General features: G+C 41.6%; 2 protein-coding genes across 2 annotated transcripts; one reads left to right on the top strand and one right to left on the bottom strand.

Moving 5' to 3' along the window:
• Positions 1-296: 296 nt before the first annotated feature.
• On the top strand, positions 297-2,760 carry TMEM50A (transmembrane protein 50A). The gene is made up of 5 exons (XM_026043420.1): positions 297-419; positions 558-625; positions 750-842; positions 1,279-1,339; positions 1,603-2,760. Coding segments are annotated over exons 1-5 (270 nt in total). The 5' UTR covers positions 297-417; the 3' UTR covers positions 1,649-2,760.
• A 158-nt stretch (positions 2,761-2,918) lies between these two features.
• LOC112950784 (RH-like protein) lies at positions 2,919-12,159 on the bottom strand. Its single transcript, XM_026043419.1, has 10 exons — positions 12,030-12,159; positions 10,497-10,680; positions 10,079-10,229; positions 9,271-9,412; positions 7,020-7,180; positions 6,583-6,720; positions 6,223-6,353; positions 5,302-5,381; positions 4,069-4,142; positions 2,919-3,576 (listed from the first exon to the last, which is right to left on the bottom strand). The coding sequence occupies exons 1-10, from the start codon at positions 12,157-12,159 to the stop codon at positions 3,550-3,552; spliced, it is 1,218 nt and encodes a 405-aa protein (XP_025899204.1). The 3' UTR covers positions 2,919-3,549.

The following is a 12,159-nucleotide window of genomic DNA, read 5'->3' as shown; positions in this document are numbered from 1 at the left end:
CGGAAGCAGAGGGACGGAGGGGGATGTGTGGTCAGTGCGGGCAGCAGCGGAGGTAGCGCCTAGATCTGTGCGCTTGCCTCCAAGGAATGCTCCTCTGAATGAATAACAAACTTGGAAAACTCTTCTATACTTCTTTCCTAAGAGAAAAGCTTTCCTCGAAGGTGTTGCATTTAACATTGTTCGCAGCTTGATGGCAAAAACTAGTCATCCGTTAGTTGAAGTAAAAATAGTTCTATAAGTTAATGTTATTTTGGTAGGATACTCATACTGCTAAAAATATTCTAAGCACTTGTGGTTTTTTAATAGTTTTTTACAGGCTGGTGGATCATCATAGATGCGGCSGTAAAATACCCTGAAGTGGAAGAATTCAACCATTCGTATCATGCTTGTGGGGTTATAGCCACTATTGCCTTCCTGATGTAAGTATACTCTTGATCAGAACTGTTCACTCCTAGAACTTAATTATTCTGCTTCTGAGAAATCTCTCCTCTTGCTTATAGACATTTACATCTTGCTTCACCTGCGGTGCCTATTTTCTTCCTTTTTTGCTCATACAGGATCAACGCAGTGTCTAACGGACAAGTTCGGGGTGACAGTTACAGTGAAGGCTGTCTAGGACAAACAGGTAAATTGATTTTATTTTTTAATGGAAGCTACAAAGTCTCTTAAACAAAAGCACGTTGAAAGTCAAAGTATGTGTATTCAGACAAAGGCACAAAACATTCATATACAAAAATATCTTTTTTAAGGTGCTCGAATTTGGCTATTCATTGGTTTTATGATGGCTTTTGGATCTCTGATTGCTTCCATGTGGATCCTTTTTGGAGGCTATGTTGTCAAAGGTAAGATGCAATGTGACTTTATGCACTTTTGATAATTCASTTTAAAGTTCAAGTGTTTTAAACGGATGTTTAAAATATTTCAGAATTTGTTTTTAGATTGTTTCTGTGAGGATCCACTTTTAAAGTAACTTTAAATAATTCTGGGCCACATGGGAAACCGTACCTAKGTAATTAGCTTACTTAAAGTTATATGGGAAAAATTCCCTGGGTAAACACTTACTCCTGGAGTAAAAGTCACTGATTTAATATGCATTAATTCTTTTCAGCTTCTGCATTTCTTGTTTCATGTAACACTCTTTCCAAGCGTTCTCAAATTAAACTAGTAACTGTGCTAACTAACATAATGCAATTTAGTGTTTCTAATATGTCAGAGACAGGATAGTCTTGAAGAAGGAATTCTGAAATATTGATGAAGGTGCTTTTGTTTTTTGCTTAGAAAAGGCAGTAGTATACCCAGGAATAGCTGTGTTTTTCCAGAATGCGTTCATCTTTTTCGGGTAAGCCTATTTTCCCTTCCTTTCTTATATAAATTTATTTTTAGTTATTAAAATCGAAGCTTTCTGTAAGTGATTGCCCTACTTTATAACTAGACACGTGTGGACAGACAGTTGGCAAAGTAGGTAGTGCTCTGGGATTGGCTTACCTGGGTCGCATGCCAGCGTGGAGATTTACAAATACTGCAGTTTACTGCCTGAGATCAAGAGGCATTTGATGTGTTCCCTTATGTACTTTTTTTTCCTCTTTGTTCTGTTTTAAACAGCGGACTGGTCTTCAAATTTGGTCGCACGGAAGATTTGTGGCAATGAACACCCCTATGGAAGTGTATTGGCCGTGTCATTTTTTTTAACTGCACACTCCCCAAATTTTGTAAAACCGTTTTGTAAACAGTAACCTTCAATTGTGTCTAAAGATTAAAAAAGGAAAATTTAAATCATAGCACTAAAAGTCAGTTTCTATTCCATTTTAAACACTTTTTTTTCTTGCATTTGTATCTTGATTTAAATGTTGTAATGTTTTTGACAACTGTGAGATTGATACAAGTAAGAATGGAAGTCACTTCTACGATAATCAAGTTTCCTACAAGTACAGTATAGTGGAGAAATGATGTATGCAGCCAGCTCTTTCTGTGATGTTATTTACAATCCAAAACTGTTGCTAAAATGCTTTAAAACAACTTTTTAACATGTATTTATTAAATATTTCCTATACCTGAACGCTAAACCTTCCTTCACTCTGAAATTTACTTGTGCGGCTTTTCTTGCATGACACACCATTACGCGGCTTTGGGCTTCCTCCCCACACCTAGTATTTTCTTTGGTGAAAAGTAACCAAAACTGTGGAAAGTAACAACTTCCTCTTGCCGTGGATGACATCGTAGATGCAGTAAGATGTATGATGTAGAACCTGCTCTAGATTTAAGTAATGCCTTCACAACGCGTGTTGTGCAAACTCTTAATTTAACCACTGCAAAACAAGGGCTTAGTTTTACTCTTCAGCTGATAGGTCCTTATTAGGGGGAATTTTGGTTCAATTTTGGTTCTGAAGCTCTTGTATCTCATGGTTCAAGCAGCTATTGCTGTCTACCTCTCTCTATCCCTACGTTTGGGCTAGTTGCTGAAGGAAGTGCTGACGAAAGAGACGTGATGGAGCGGAGGAAAGAGAGGGAACAAAATATTACTCCTCGAAAACACAACTACTAGAAATCATCGGCAGCCACTTGTGTTACAGAAGTTGTGTTCAGCTGGTTACTAGAAAGCAAAATACTTAAGTGCCTAAGTTGAACTTGGATTAGAAAATGACAAAGTTGGTAGTGTGTTAACGTAAGATAATGCCAACATAAATGYGGACACGGAGGGAATGAACAGAGGCCCTGTTTTGTGGCCTAGGACTGAGCTATCTTCTTTGTAAGAAATCTTCGTGACAGTTAGGGGACGTGCAAGAAGGTTGCAAGCAGAAATCTACTTCATTCCTGATGAATGCATTGAGGTCAGCATGCAGTGTTTATCTTCAATATTACATTCTCATAACTTCATTTTTAAACAAATATGCTGAATAAAAAAAAAGAATCAAATCTTGTCTTTTTTTATTATGTAAGCACTTCGACAGTGTTTTTCTGTGTCAACTATTTTGAAAAGAAGAAGCAGTGGGGACCACAAGGAGTTCCACGTTAAAACAACGGTTCAATTGCACAGAATCCTCTGCAAAAAGAGGCCGTAACTAGTACACCGAAGAGCCAGGCTTTTCCTACGATGAGTTCTAGACAAGCAGACATTTACTGTCTCATTTAAATCAAAAGTCAGACCTGTAAACCCATCAACTAGCTGTGCTAAAATAATACTTCTTCAGATAAATTTACTTTCAAAGTGGCCGTTTTCCCAGTGTCAAAAAAGAAGCATGTTCTATTGCCATATCTTTTTTTTCCTTAATGTATAGTATATAAGTTTTATAAKTAGAAAGAGTCTGTTGTACAAAATTAGTACCAATCCAGTTAAATATGTGAATTACGGAGCTATGTCATAGCTCCATTAAAGTCACCAGGAATATTGTTTCTTTTAATAGTACTTAAAACAGTTAATTTTTTGTCTGTCCATTCAAATGTTGCCTTTGAAGCTGAGAAATGATTTTTCACCACCGCCATCATAGCTTTTCTATAATGGAATATAGGAAAATCTTATCTTGGCCTAATCTTTAATTCAGGTTCCTCCATTCAAAATCCAACAGCCAAACGGGGAAACTGTGAAGACAAAAGCAGTTTTTGTGTCAACATTTTATGCATCTTATGAAAGAGCCAGGCCATAAGAACTTCAGCCCCTTCTGTTCCATTTGCTAGCTTCTCAGAATGCCCAGTTTACATACTCGGCTCTCCTTAGGGATATTGTTTATGCAGCACGGAGACCAAAGGGGTCAAYCCCAGAGGATGTCACAGTTGCTCTGACTCAGTGTTACAACAAAACAAGATAGTTTCAGATTTAGCCCTGTGCCCAAGAACAGCTCTAACAATCTAACCAATGTCTAAATATACCTAGGACACACAAGTTCAGAATGACCAATACAGGACATTGAAAATTTGCTGGGAGATTAAACAATCCTTTATTTATTCTAATTATTCAAATAGCTAGAGTCCTTCATCCCAGTCCTTCATCCCAAGCTAGAGTCCTTCATCCCAAGCACTTCGTGCTTGGTGCTATTTATGCTGCCGCACAGTTAATTGTGCACTAAAACTTACCTCCCAGTACACCTGGTCATCACAGTACTTCGATTCATGGACAGTCTTCAACAAATTGAGATTTAAAATGAGACCTATTTGTAAAAATACATATATCCAATGTAAATACCGATATTGATCGAGGAAGGGGAGGACTGTGTAACTGGAGGTTTCTCAGCATTGGACATCCAAATATAACAGAGATCAAAATACRAACTCAGAACTGAATGTTTCAGCATAGCCCCTTGAGTCAAATCTACTTTAAGTAGACAGAAACATACCAGGATCAATGCCTGGGTTCCTAAAAATTAATTCCCCTAGGTAAAACCCCATTAAACAGCCTGCTGCATTCTAAACATACATCCAAAATCATTTACTTCTTGCATGGAAAAAAAAAGTCCGTGCATTCAAAGAAAACAGGTTTTTATGTATTGCTAACTTGGGGTTTCAGATGGAAATATCTAGCTTATTAAACAGCTAGCTTAAACCTCTAYGTTTGCTTATTTTAGTAGAGATTATTTGTGTTTTCTTTCAGGCCACAGGCATAGATACCTTAAAATCCTGCTGCTGATTAGCTCAGCCTCTTAATTATACRTGAGCTAATGCAAAATTTGCAGATAAATTAAAGCACAACAATTAAGTTTAGAGTGTATTTCAGAGCAATTTTCATTTGCCATCTCTCCTTTATTCAAACCAGAATTAAGAGCTACCAAAAAAAAATGTAGCTGCCTTAAAACAGGCAAACTGTCACAYGGGGGACACATGTTCCCTAACAACTAGCGATAAAAGGCCTAGTGCCTGACTGACGTACGTGAGCTAATGACGTTAGTTGGACTTCTCAGATTCATATCAGCTGGCCTAAAAAGTGGCAAATGCCCTAGATAGCTTTTTTTTTTCTGTCATTAAGACAATACCCAAATATAAAAACCTTTTCATGCTCTCAGGTCTCCTGTCTGAAACCTGAAAGCTGCTATTAAGCAGTTGTTAAAAATAATCTTCACAAGTGAAAGATTGGTGCTACTAGCTTGCTTACRCTGAATACACCTCCTCTTCAAAGCCTGCCATTGAAGAGTCCTTGGCATTCATGTCTCCCAGATTCTCTTACACAAACAAGCTATTTATTTTAGTGCTCTAATTACACTGGTCTCGTTTTATGAAGGATGCATGGCAGCAGACGAAGTAAACAGGATGGCACAATCCCTGCCCCTTGAAAAAATGAAGACAATGCTACTGAAATGTGGTTTCCATACTGACCTGTAATAAAACCTGAAACCAAAGCCACACTGATGGTCAGGCAGAAGGCAGCAAGGTGCATCATGATTAAATATCCTTCACTGAAAAAGAGAGAGTTGCTGAATTCAGCATTAAGACTATCAAGAGGCGCATCTGTATAGCATTTTACATCAAAATCTCCTATCAAAATTCCTCTGAATCCCATCTTGAATCTCTACACAGCTGTTTAGAAGTTTTAAGGGGTCTTACTGGAAGTTTAATACAGGCTTCAAAGGACATTCTTTTTTTTCTCTTAGAAGCCATTATTGTGGTACCAAAACTTMATTGAGCTTGTGCATTTCAATAAGAATATGACTTCAAGTGTAATGCAGAGATAGGTACTGTATTCTTGTTCCTGAGCCATGAAGCTTCACCTGAAGAGAGGACTGAGGGCACAGAGCTCTCTGACGCTCAGCAGAGTCTCAGCCCTTTTCAGCTTTGGCTTTCAGTGGGAAGGAAGCTTTTGTCAAATACGCTATTCAGAAGTTATTTTTTTTTATTTCCCTCTGCCCTCACTGTTGTTGTATTAATGTACTAATATACAACTGTGCTACACAAGTCACAAAAGCCAAAATGATTCTTTGAAAGGATGCACCCCCCCAACCTTTGTGTCCTATGTCTGCCATATTTCATATCAAACACGAAGGGAGAGAGAAAACAGCACCAAGAGCTAATATCAGAATTTTGATTCAAAGTCAGCTCAATTCTGAAAGAGTTTTTATGTTTGTTTTTTTTTTTTACTTCAGAGATCATCTTAGGTATCTGCTCTAAAAGAAGTAATCTATGATGACTTTCAGCCTTTCTTTATGTAGGCAGGTCTTTGTGTATACATGAGAATTCTTCTCAGGGCACACTCATTCATGATTAGCTAAGTCTCCTGCTTAACATCAAGAACTGGTGTACCTTGGCAAATTAATCCAGTTGTCTATTATATAAAGGATGAGATGGGCAAGAGCTCCAAGCACAGCAGGCAAGCCAAAAGTGAAATGAACTCCAGAAACATCATGAATCTTGATAGCAGGAGGCAGACTTCTCTGGGAAGAGGAAGAAGTTCAGTTAATACATAGAAACACAATTTTACTGATGACAGCACATTGCCAATCTCCGAAAAGTAACTCAGGCCTTCTAACTTGCACTCTCACAGTCTGGCCAAAAGATTTCAGGTTTCCTAGGTTTGGTCTCTTCAAAATAAACTTTTCCCCTGCGGTATCCTACAAGCTTATATATCTTACACAAAAAGGAAATTCAGGGTTTGAAAATTACCTGTAAAAAGTGAGATCCCAATATGGCAATCACAGTAGCAAGCAGACCCAAAATCATGGCAATCCAGGGATACTGAATGCTGTCTGCTGCACAGCCAACAGCAACCCCGCCAGCTAGTGTTGCACGGTGGATATGCGCCTGCCAAGCAACGAAACACGGAGCGAGAAGTCAGTCATCACTTGTCAGCACAGACTGCTATTCCCACGCAAGAGGGATCTTCGTTACGTGAATTTGGGCCTCTGTATTCTGTGAATTACAAGCTTTGAGTACAAAACTGCTAAGTTACATCATCAGTCTTCTGCCTAGGAGAATTTTGATTGCTCTCAGGCCGAAGACTTGGCTTTATTTTTACTTACTAGCTATCGTTCTTTCAGTGTGTTACAAGAGTAATAGAACAAAACAGTTTCTCCATGCAATGATTTTCTCTAACATCTTACCATGCTGAGTTTTCCATCTTTCGTGGTCAGAACAGACAATGCGAAGGCAGTTACGGCACTTACTGCAAGTGCAAAGTAGGTGCTGTAGATGATATCATTCTTCTTCTCCACAGCTAATGCAGAATTAAAGCTTGGCCAGAATACCCATAGGAAGAGAGTGCCTCGGAGACAAAGACAAGCAACTGTTACTGACACACTCTCGGACACAGCAAGCCCGTCACAAGCTGTSCCTCGAAGGCTCCAGCTCACGTTCTGCATCCACCACAACACCCACAGATAGCTCTTCATAAGGCCGTCCTGAGAGCCGACTGCTTTAGGGAAATCTTCCCAGAAACTTGGTACCCTGCAAAGTCGCACACTGAGCCCAAGCACAGCTGCGTTGGGGTCTTGCTGCTCCTTCCTCCAGAGACGAGTTAAAGCCTAGGGACAGCACAACACGAGCTAGGGCCACTGTGCTTCATCAGCTTGGATGTACACAGCTTATGTGTCCTGCTATTTATTAAAGCAAGACATATTATCATCCCCTGAACAGCTACTCCCCAGCATAGCGGTTCAAAAGAGCAATTCACTTTCCTCCTGCAAAAACGGTGGACATTGTCACACTTCCATTAGCMACACTGGCTAACGGTGCGGCTAAACTCAGGTTATTCTGCTTCTATATTGCCCTTATTACCAGCATTTAGGAATCTCCTGCCCTACWGAGAAGCTACCTGCTTGCCAGTGTGTGTTCTTGCCATGTGCACATGCACACGCGTGTGCAGGTCAGATTCCCACCAGCAGAGGGAAGTAAATGTCCTCACACCAAGTCGGCGTTACACRTCAGCACTGAAGCTGCATCTGCTGCAGACAAAGCTTCCCAGGCACAGCAGCGTGGAGGCTGCAGCCCCGAGGTGTGCAAAAGAAACAACCTTATCACCATGGTCTGATACCAGCAAATRGAAGGTCTGCTGAGTGCTAGAGGTGGGTCTGTCATAACCACGATATGGGGCAAAATTGCCATTTTGACAACTCAAAACCTACGTCAGTAGTGATGACTGGTAGAATGATCTACGCTACGACCATTCCATCCCTGTTGACTGGGTATGTGGTGGCAAAAACAAACAAAAATCCACTCCCCTAATCTCACTGAAACATTCTTATGGATAACTGCTCAGTTATGGAAATTAAAGATTCACTTTAAGAGTCCAAATTTTCAGGGTGAAGACCTCAGTATTCACTCAGTCCTCAGAGGCAGGATGTAAACCAGGAACTCTTGTGAATTTGCCTGCTCAGTCATTCATTTCTCATTGTGTTACCTAAGGAATTATTCATGACACAATGATATAATTGCTTCAGATAGCCAGCACTTGGATACAACAAGCTCGTTAAAATTATAATGAAGGCTGAACAGTGCCTTGATGAGTTGGATTAAAATACCACTCTCCTGGAATTCTCCAGCAGATCGAGCACTCTGCGGACTCACATGAGCTGTATTTACATTTCTCTCAAACTGGTTGAAGAGTGATTGAGAGTTACATTATGTATGTATATATGGGCCTTCACAGCAAGTTCTTAGTCCAGCTCACAGCAGTTTCAGTTCAACTGGTGGCAGTTCTGTAACAAGCCATAATAAAAAGGAAACCATATTGCTTCTTTAAGGAAAAAAAGAAAAAAAAAAGGCAATTCTTCAACTCTTATGCAGTCAGCCTGTTATCAGGCAGATCCTTTCTGTGTGCCTGCTTGTACAGCACTCCCCACCCTCCACTGGGCTTTTATCTTTCTATTTACATTACTTAGGCAGGGACCGTCTTTTTATATCTCCATGCACCACCTTGCAAAGCTGAGCTTGGGGCCCAGTGCATGGAAACTCTATGCACTTCTGAAATACAAGAAACGGCATCAACTTCAGCACATTGTGCCTATGTAGAGGTGCCTGTACAACCCCAAGTGTGCTTCGCTGGAGGTCTCCAAACCCGCYTGGATGCCACCCTGTGCTCCGTGCTCTGGGTGTCCCTGCTGGAGCAGGGGTTTGGACTAGGTGATCTCTAGAGATCCCTTCCAACCTCAACCATTCCGTGACTCCGTGTGATTCTGTGCCCCGCACAGGGCAGCAGCAGCAGCAGATCTGCTTGCTGAGACCGTCAAAGGGAAACCAAGCAATGGCCATGGCAGAAGGGGCTTAGATGCCCGACGAGACTCCTCCGCTCAGTGCTGCAACCCCCCACGTCAATGGCAACCGTTTTTCTGCGCTTCGCTGCAGCAGGCGCCTCACCCAGCATGGACAGCAAGCTCGATGTCGGCGTGTCCRCGTTCTTCTCAGAGCTCGGCTGAAGCGCGGGGAAGGAGCAGGAAGCCGCCAGGCCAAAGTAGGCACCGAACAGGTGGACGTGCATCATAGTGGCACTGTCTGCAATCTGTACCAACAGAATAATCAAATGGGTGGCTAATTTCACGCCACAGGAGCACTTTGATGCAAGTCCTGGCAAAGCTGTAACCTCTCTGTTTGTTTCCACAGTCTCTTAGTCTTGGCACGAGTCACTGAGACAACACAAGTCATTAAGACAACACTCATTTATCTAGGCTCAGTGCAGGTGATAAGAAAAATGATTTGTGTCAAAAGGGTTTGGAGGAGGACTACACTAYAAATTAAATGCAGCTCTAACCCTGCTGTCCAGACTAAATCATACACCACTTGCACTGGAAATCTTCCAGGCTAAACTAAGAGAAAGGATGAAGTTTAAAGTTTGTTCTTAGCGTAAGTCAAGACTCTTACAGTGAGGATGGCCAAGGCATGGGGAGGGCCACATGCACTACAAGCCAATCTGTGGGCTCCTCCTTTAAGCCCCAGTGACAGACAATTATGTAGATGGACAGTTTGCAGCTTGTGGAGCTCACAGAGCCCAACTGAGCTCCCGAAGTCACACTTCATTTCCCAGTGAAAACAGCCACAATTTAACCTGATTCCAATAAAATACATGGGAGTCCTCCTGTCAGTGTAGCAGTAACATCGAGTTATCAAAAGGCAGCATTTGCAAAGCCCCAGTGAAACCTCTCCCCACGTGAAGATGCTGGTCCTGTACCTGCAGATACATGTTGTTGATCCATCTGCTCACATGGAAAGCTGCTATCTCCACGAKTGTCATCACAACCAATTGGACAGGATTAGCCTTCCCGAGAATAGCTGCAAAGGAGATGACTACAGCAGTCACGCTCACAGCAGCTTTCATTATGCTGTAGGAAAAGAAAGAAGAAAAAAAGAAATATTCCAGAGCAGGTCTGCATCATGACAATGATCATGAGAATGATCATGAGAATGAGAGATAGCAAAATATACTTAAAACTCCAAAGCCTTCCACAAATGCTGCCAAAACGACTGTGCTAATTTGCAAAAAGATCAATATCAGAAGGCGTTATCCTTGCCAAAAAAAAAGAAAAAAGGAAAAAAAAAAAAGAAACTCAGCATCTCTACACTATTCCCGTTTCTAATGGAGTATTTACCTTCTAAGATAATCTTCCTTTGCACCGTGGCTCAAGAAAAGAAAACCCTCTATCAGCACAGACCACTGGACACCAAGTACAACGATCAGGAGATTGAATCCAATGCTGCTAAGTCCGTATCTCTTCAGGAATGACAGGAAAAAGCCGAATCCAAAAATCACCATGTGGCTGACATCCTGAAAGGCTGCATGGAAAAGAAGAAGACAGCAGTGAAGTTATCACAGCAGCTTTTTGTCCTCCTCCCCCTTAAAAAACCCTGGCACTCAGAAGCACTTCCACCTACAGCCCCTTCTGCTAGGAAACATGTAAACAGTCCACATGATCCAAGTCTCTACCCCAAAACAGGGCCGATGCCCATGCTCCGCTTTGGTTCTAAACCCCCTCTCTCTCTCACACATGCAGACAAACTCAGGGCATGTCTAGCCAGAAGCAGTCTGGTTTATGTGACACACAAATTAAAAGCTATTGCTAAAAGCAAAGTATTCACTGGGTTTTACACTCTGTAAAATACCAATGATTTTGGCAAAAACATCTGAAGATTCTCTCTGTGTCATCCCCTTGATGGTTATTCCCACATCTAGTACGTGTGATTGCTTGATTGGGGTTATAAGTAGCTCTTCTCATGCCATTATTGTTTAGCATGTTTAAAGCATCCCAAAGCTTTCCTTCTGATCCGTTAGCAATCAGAAAGGCAATACTCTTGTCTTGAATTTAATTTTACAAACCAGCTTCAGGAAGGATGCCATGGGATGGCACATGGGGGGACAGAGAGGGAGCTGAGGAGTCAAACAGCAGGAGAGAGATGAAGAATGAGGTTATACCAAAGAAATTAGAGCATCTGCTTCTCAGAGATCAATTTGAAGAGTTTAAAAGCTGGACTTTTCAGGAAGAGTTATCGTGAGCTACTACGGATTCATTCCTTGCAGGCTTTAGGGAACAAATGAGTCAAGAGAAGTTTTTATGACATCCTCACTGGGGTAGGAGAAAATGGGCAGAGATACCAGCACAAGGAGTTCAATATGGAAACCAGCACCACTGCATAAAAGGAAGAGGCTGTTCAACATATAAGCTCTTGGAGACCTGGAAATGGCCCCTGGGACGTTACTGTGGCTGCAGCATAACCTGCTAATATGTCCCTTGATCCATGCATAAAAGACATACTATGGCTATATTTTAATCCTTAATTCCRATGCGTTAACTTCATTTACTTTCATTAAGGATCCAAAGGGAAATTACTTCTGCCCTCCATCCTTACTTTGCAGCTCAGCAGCTCCTTTCCACGCCAAGACCTCGCAAGGACTGGCACTAACAAAGACAGCGCCTGCCCACCAAAGGCTGCAACGGGCCTCCRAGTCAAGAGAGAGCAAACAGGCGAGAAAACACACCAGCAAGGCAAGTTAACGTCACACATACCCATGCCTGCTGTGCTTGATGTTAATGACTATCGGCATTACASGGCAAGGCAGGGTGCTTACAGAGCAGGAATAATTAGCAAAGTCAAATCACGCTGCGCTGCAAGGCTAGTGGGCTTACCGGCGTGGAAGTCTGATGTGATTACACCAACACCTGAGAAGAAAAAGTAGAAGAGGATGATAAAAACAGCCTCCAAAAAAAGGAGCAGCCAGGGCACGCTGTTTCGGAAATTGCGGTATTTAGAAGCCAT

This window comes from Nothoprocta perdicaria, unplaced genomic scaffold (assembly GCF_003342845.1).
Source record: "Nothoprocta perdicaria isolate Ctin4 unplaced genomic scaffold, notPer1 scaffold_33, whole genome shotgun sequence".
Taxonomy (NCBI): Eukaryota; Metazoa; Chordata; class Aves; order Tinamiformes; family Tinamidae; genus Nothoprocta; species Nothoprocta perdicaria.
This window is presented reverse-complemented; position numbering and strand designations above follow the sequence as displayed.

Bases quoted from the DNA above. Each gene is read 5' to 3' on its own strand.
- TMEM50A (XM_026043420.1), top strand. The intron at 843-1,278 runs GTAAGATGCAAT...TTTTTTGCTTAG, and splicing joins TGGAGGCTATGTTGTCAAAG to AAAAGGCAGTAGTATACCCA. The intron at 1,340-1,602 runs GTAAGCCTATTT...TGTTTTAAACAG, and splicing joins AATGCGTTCATCTTTTTCGG to CGGACTGGTCTTCAAATTTG.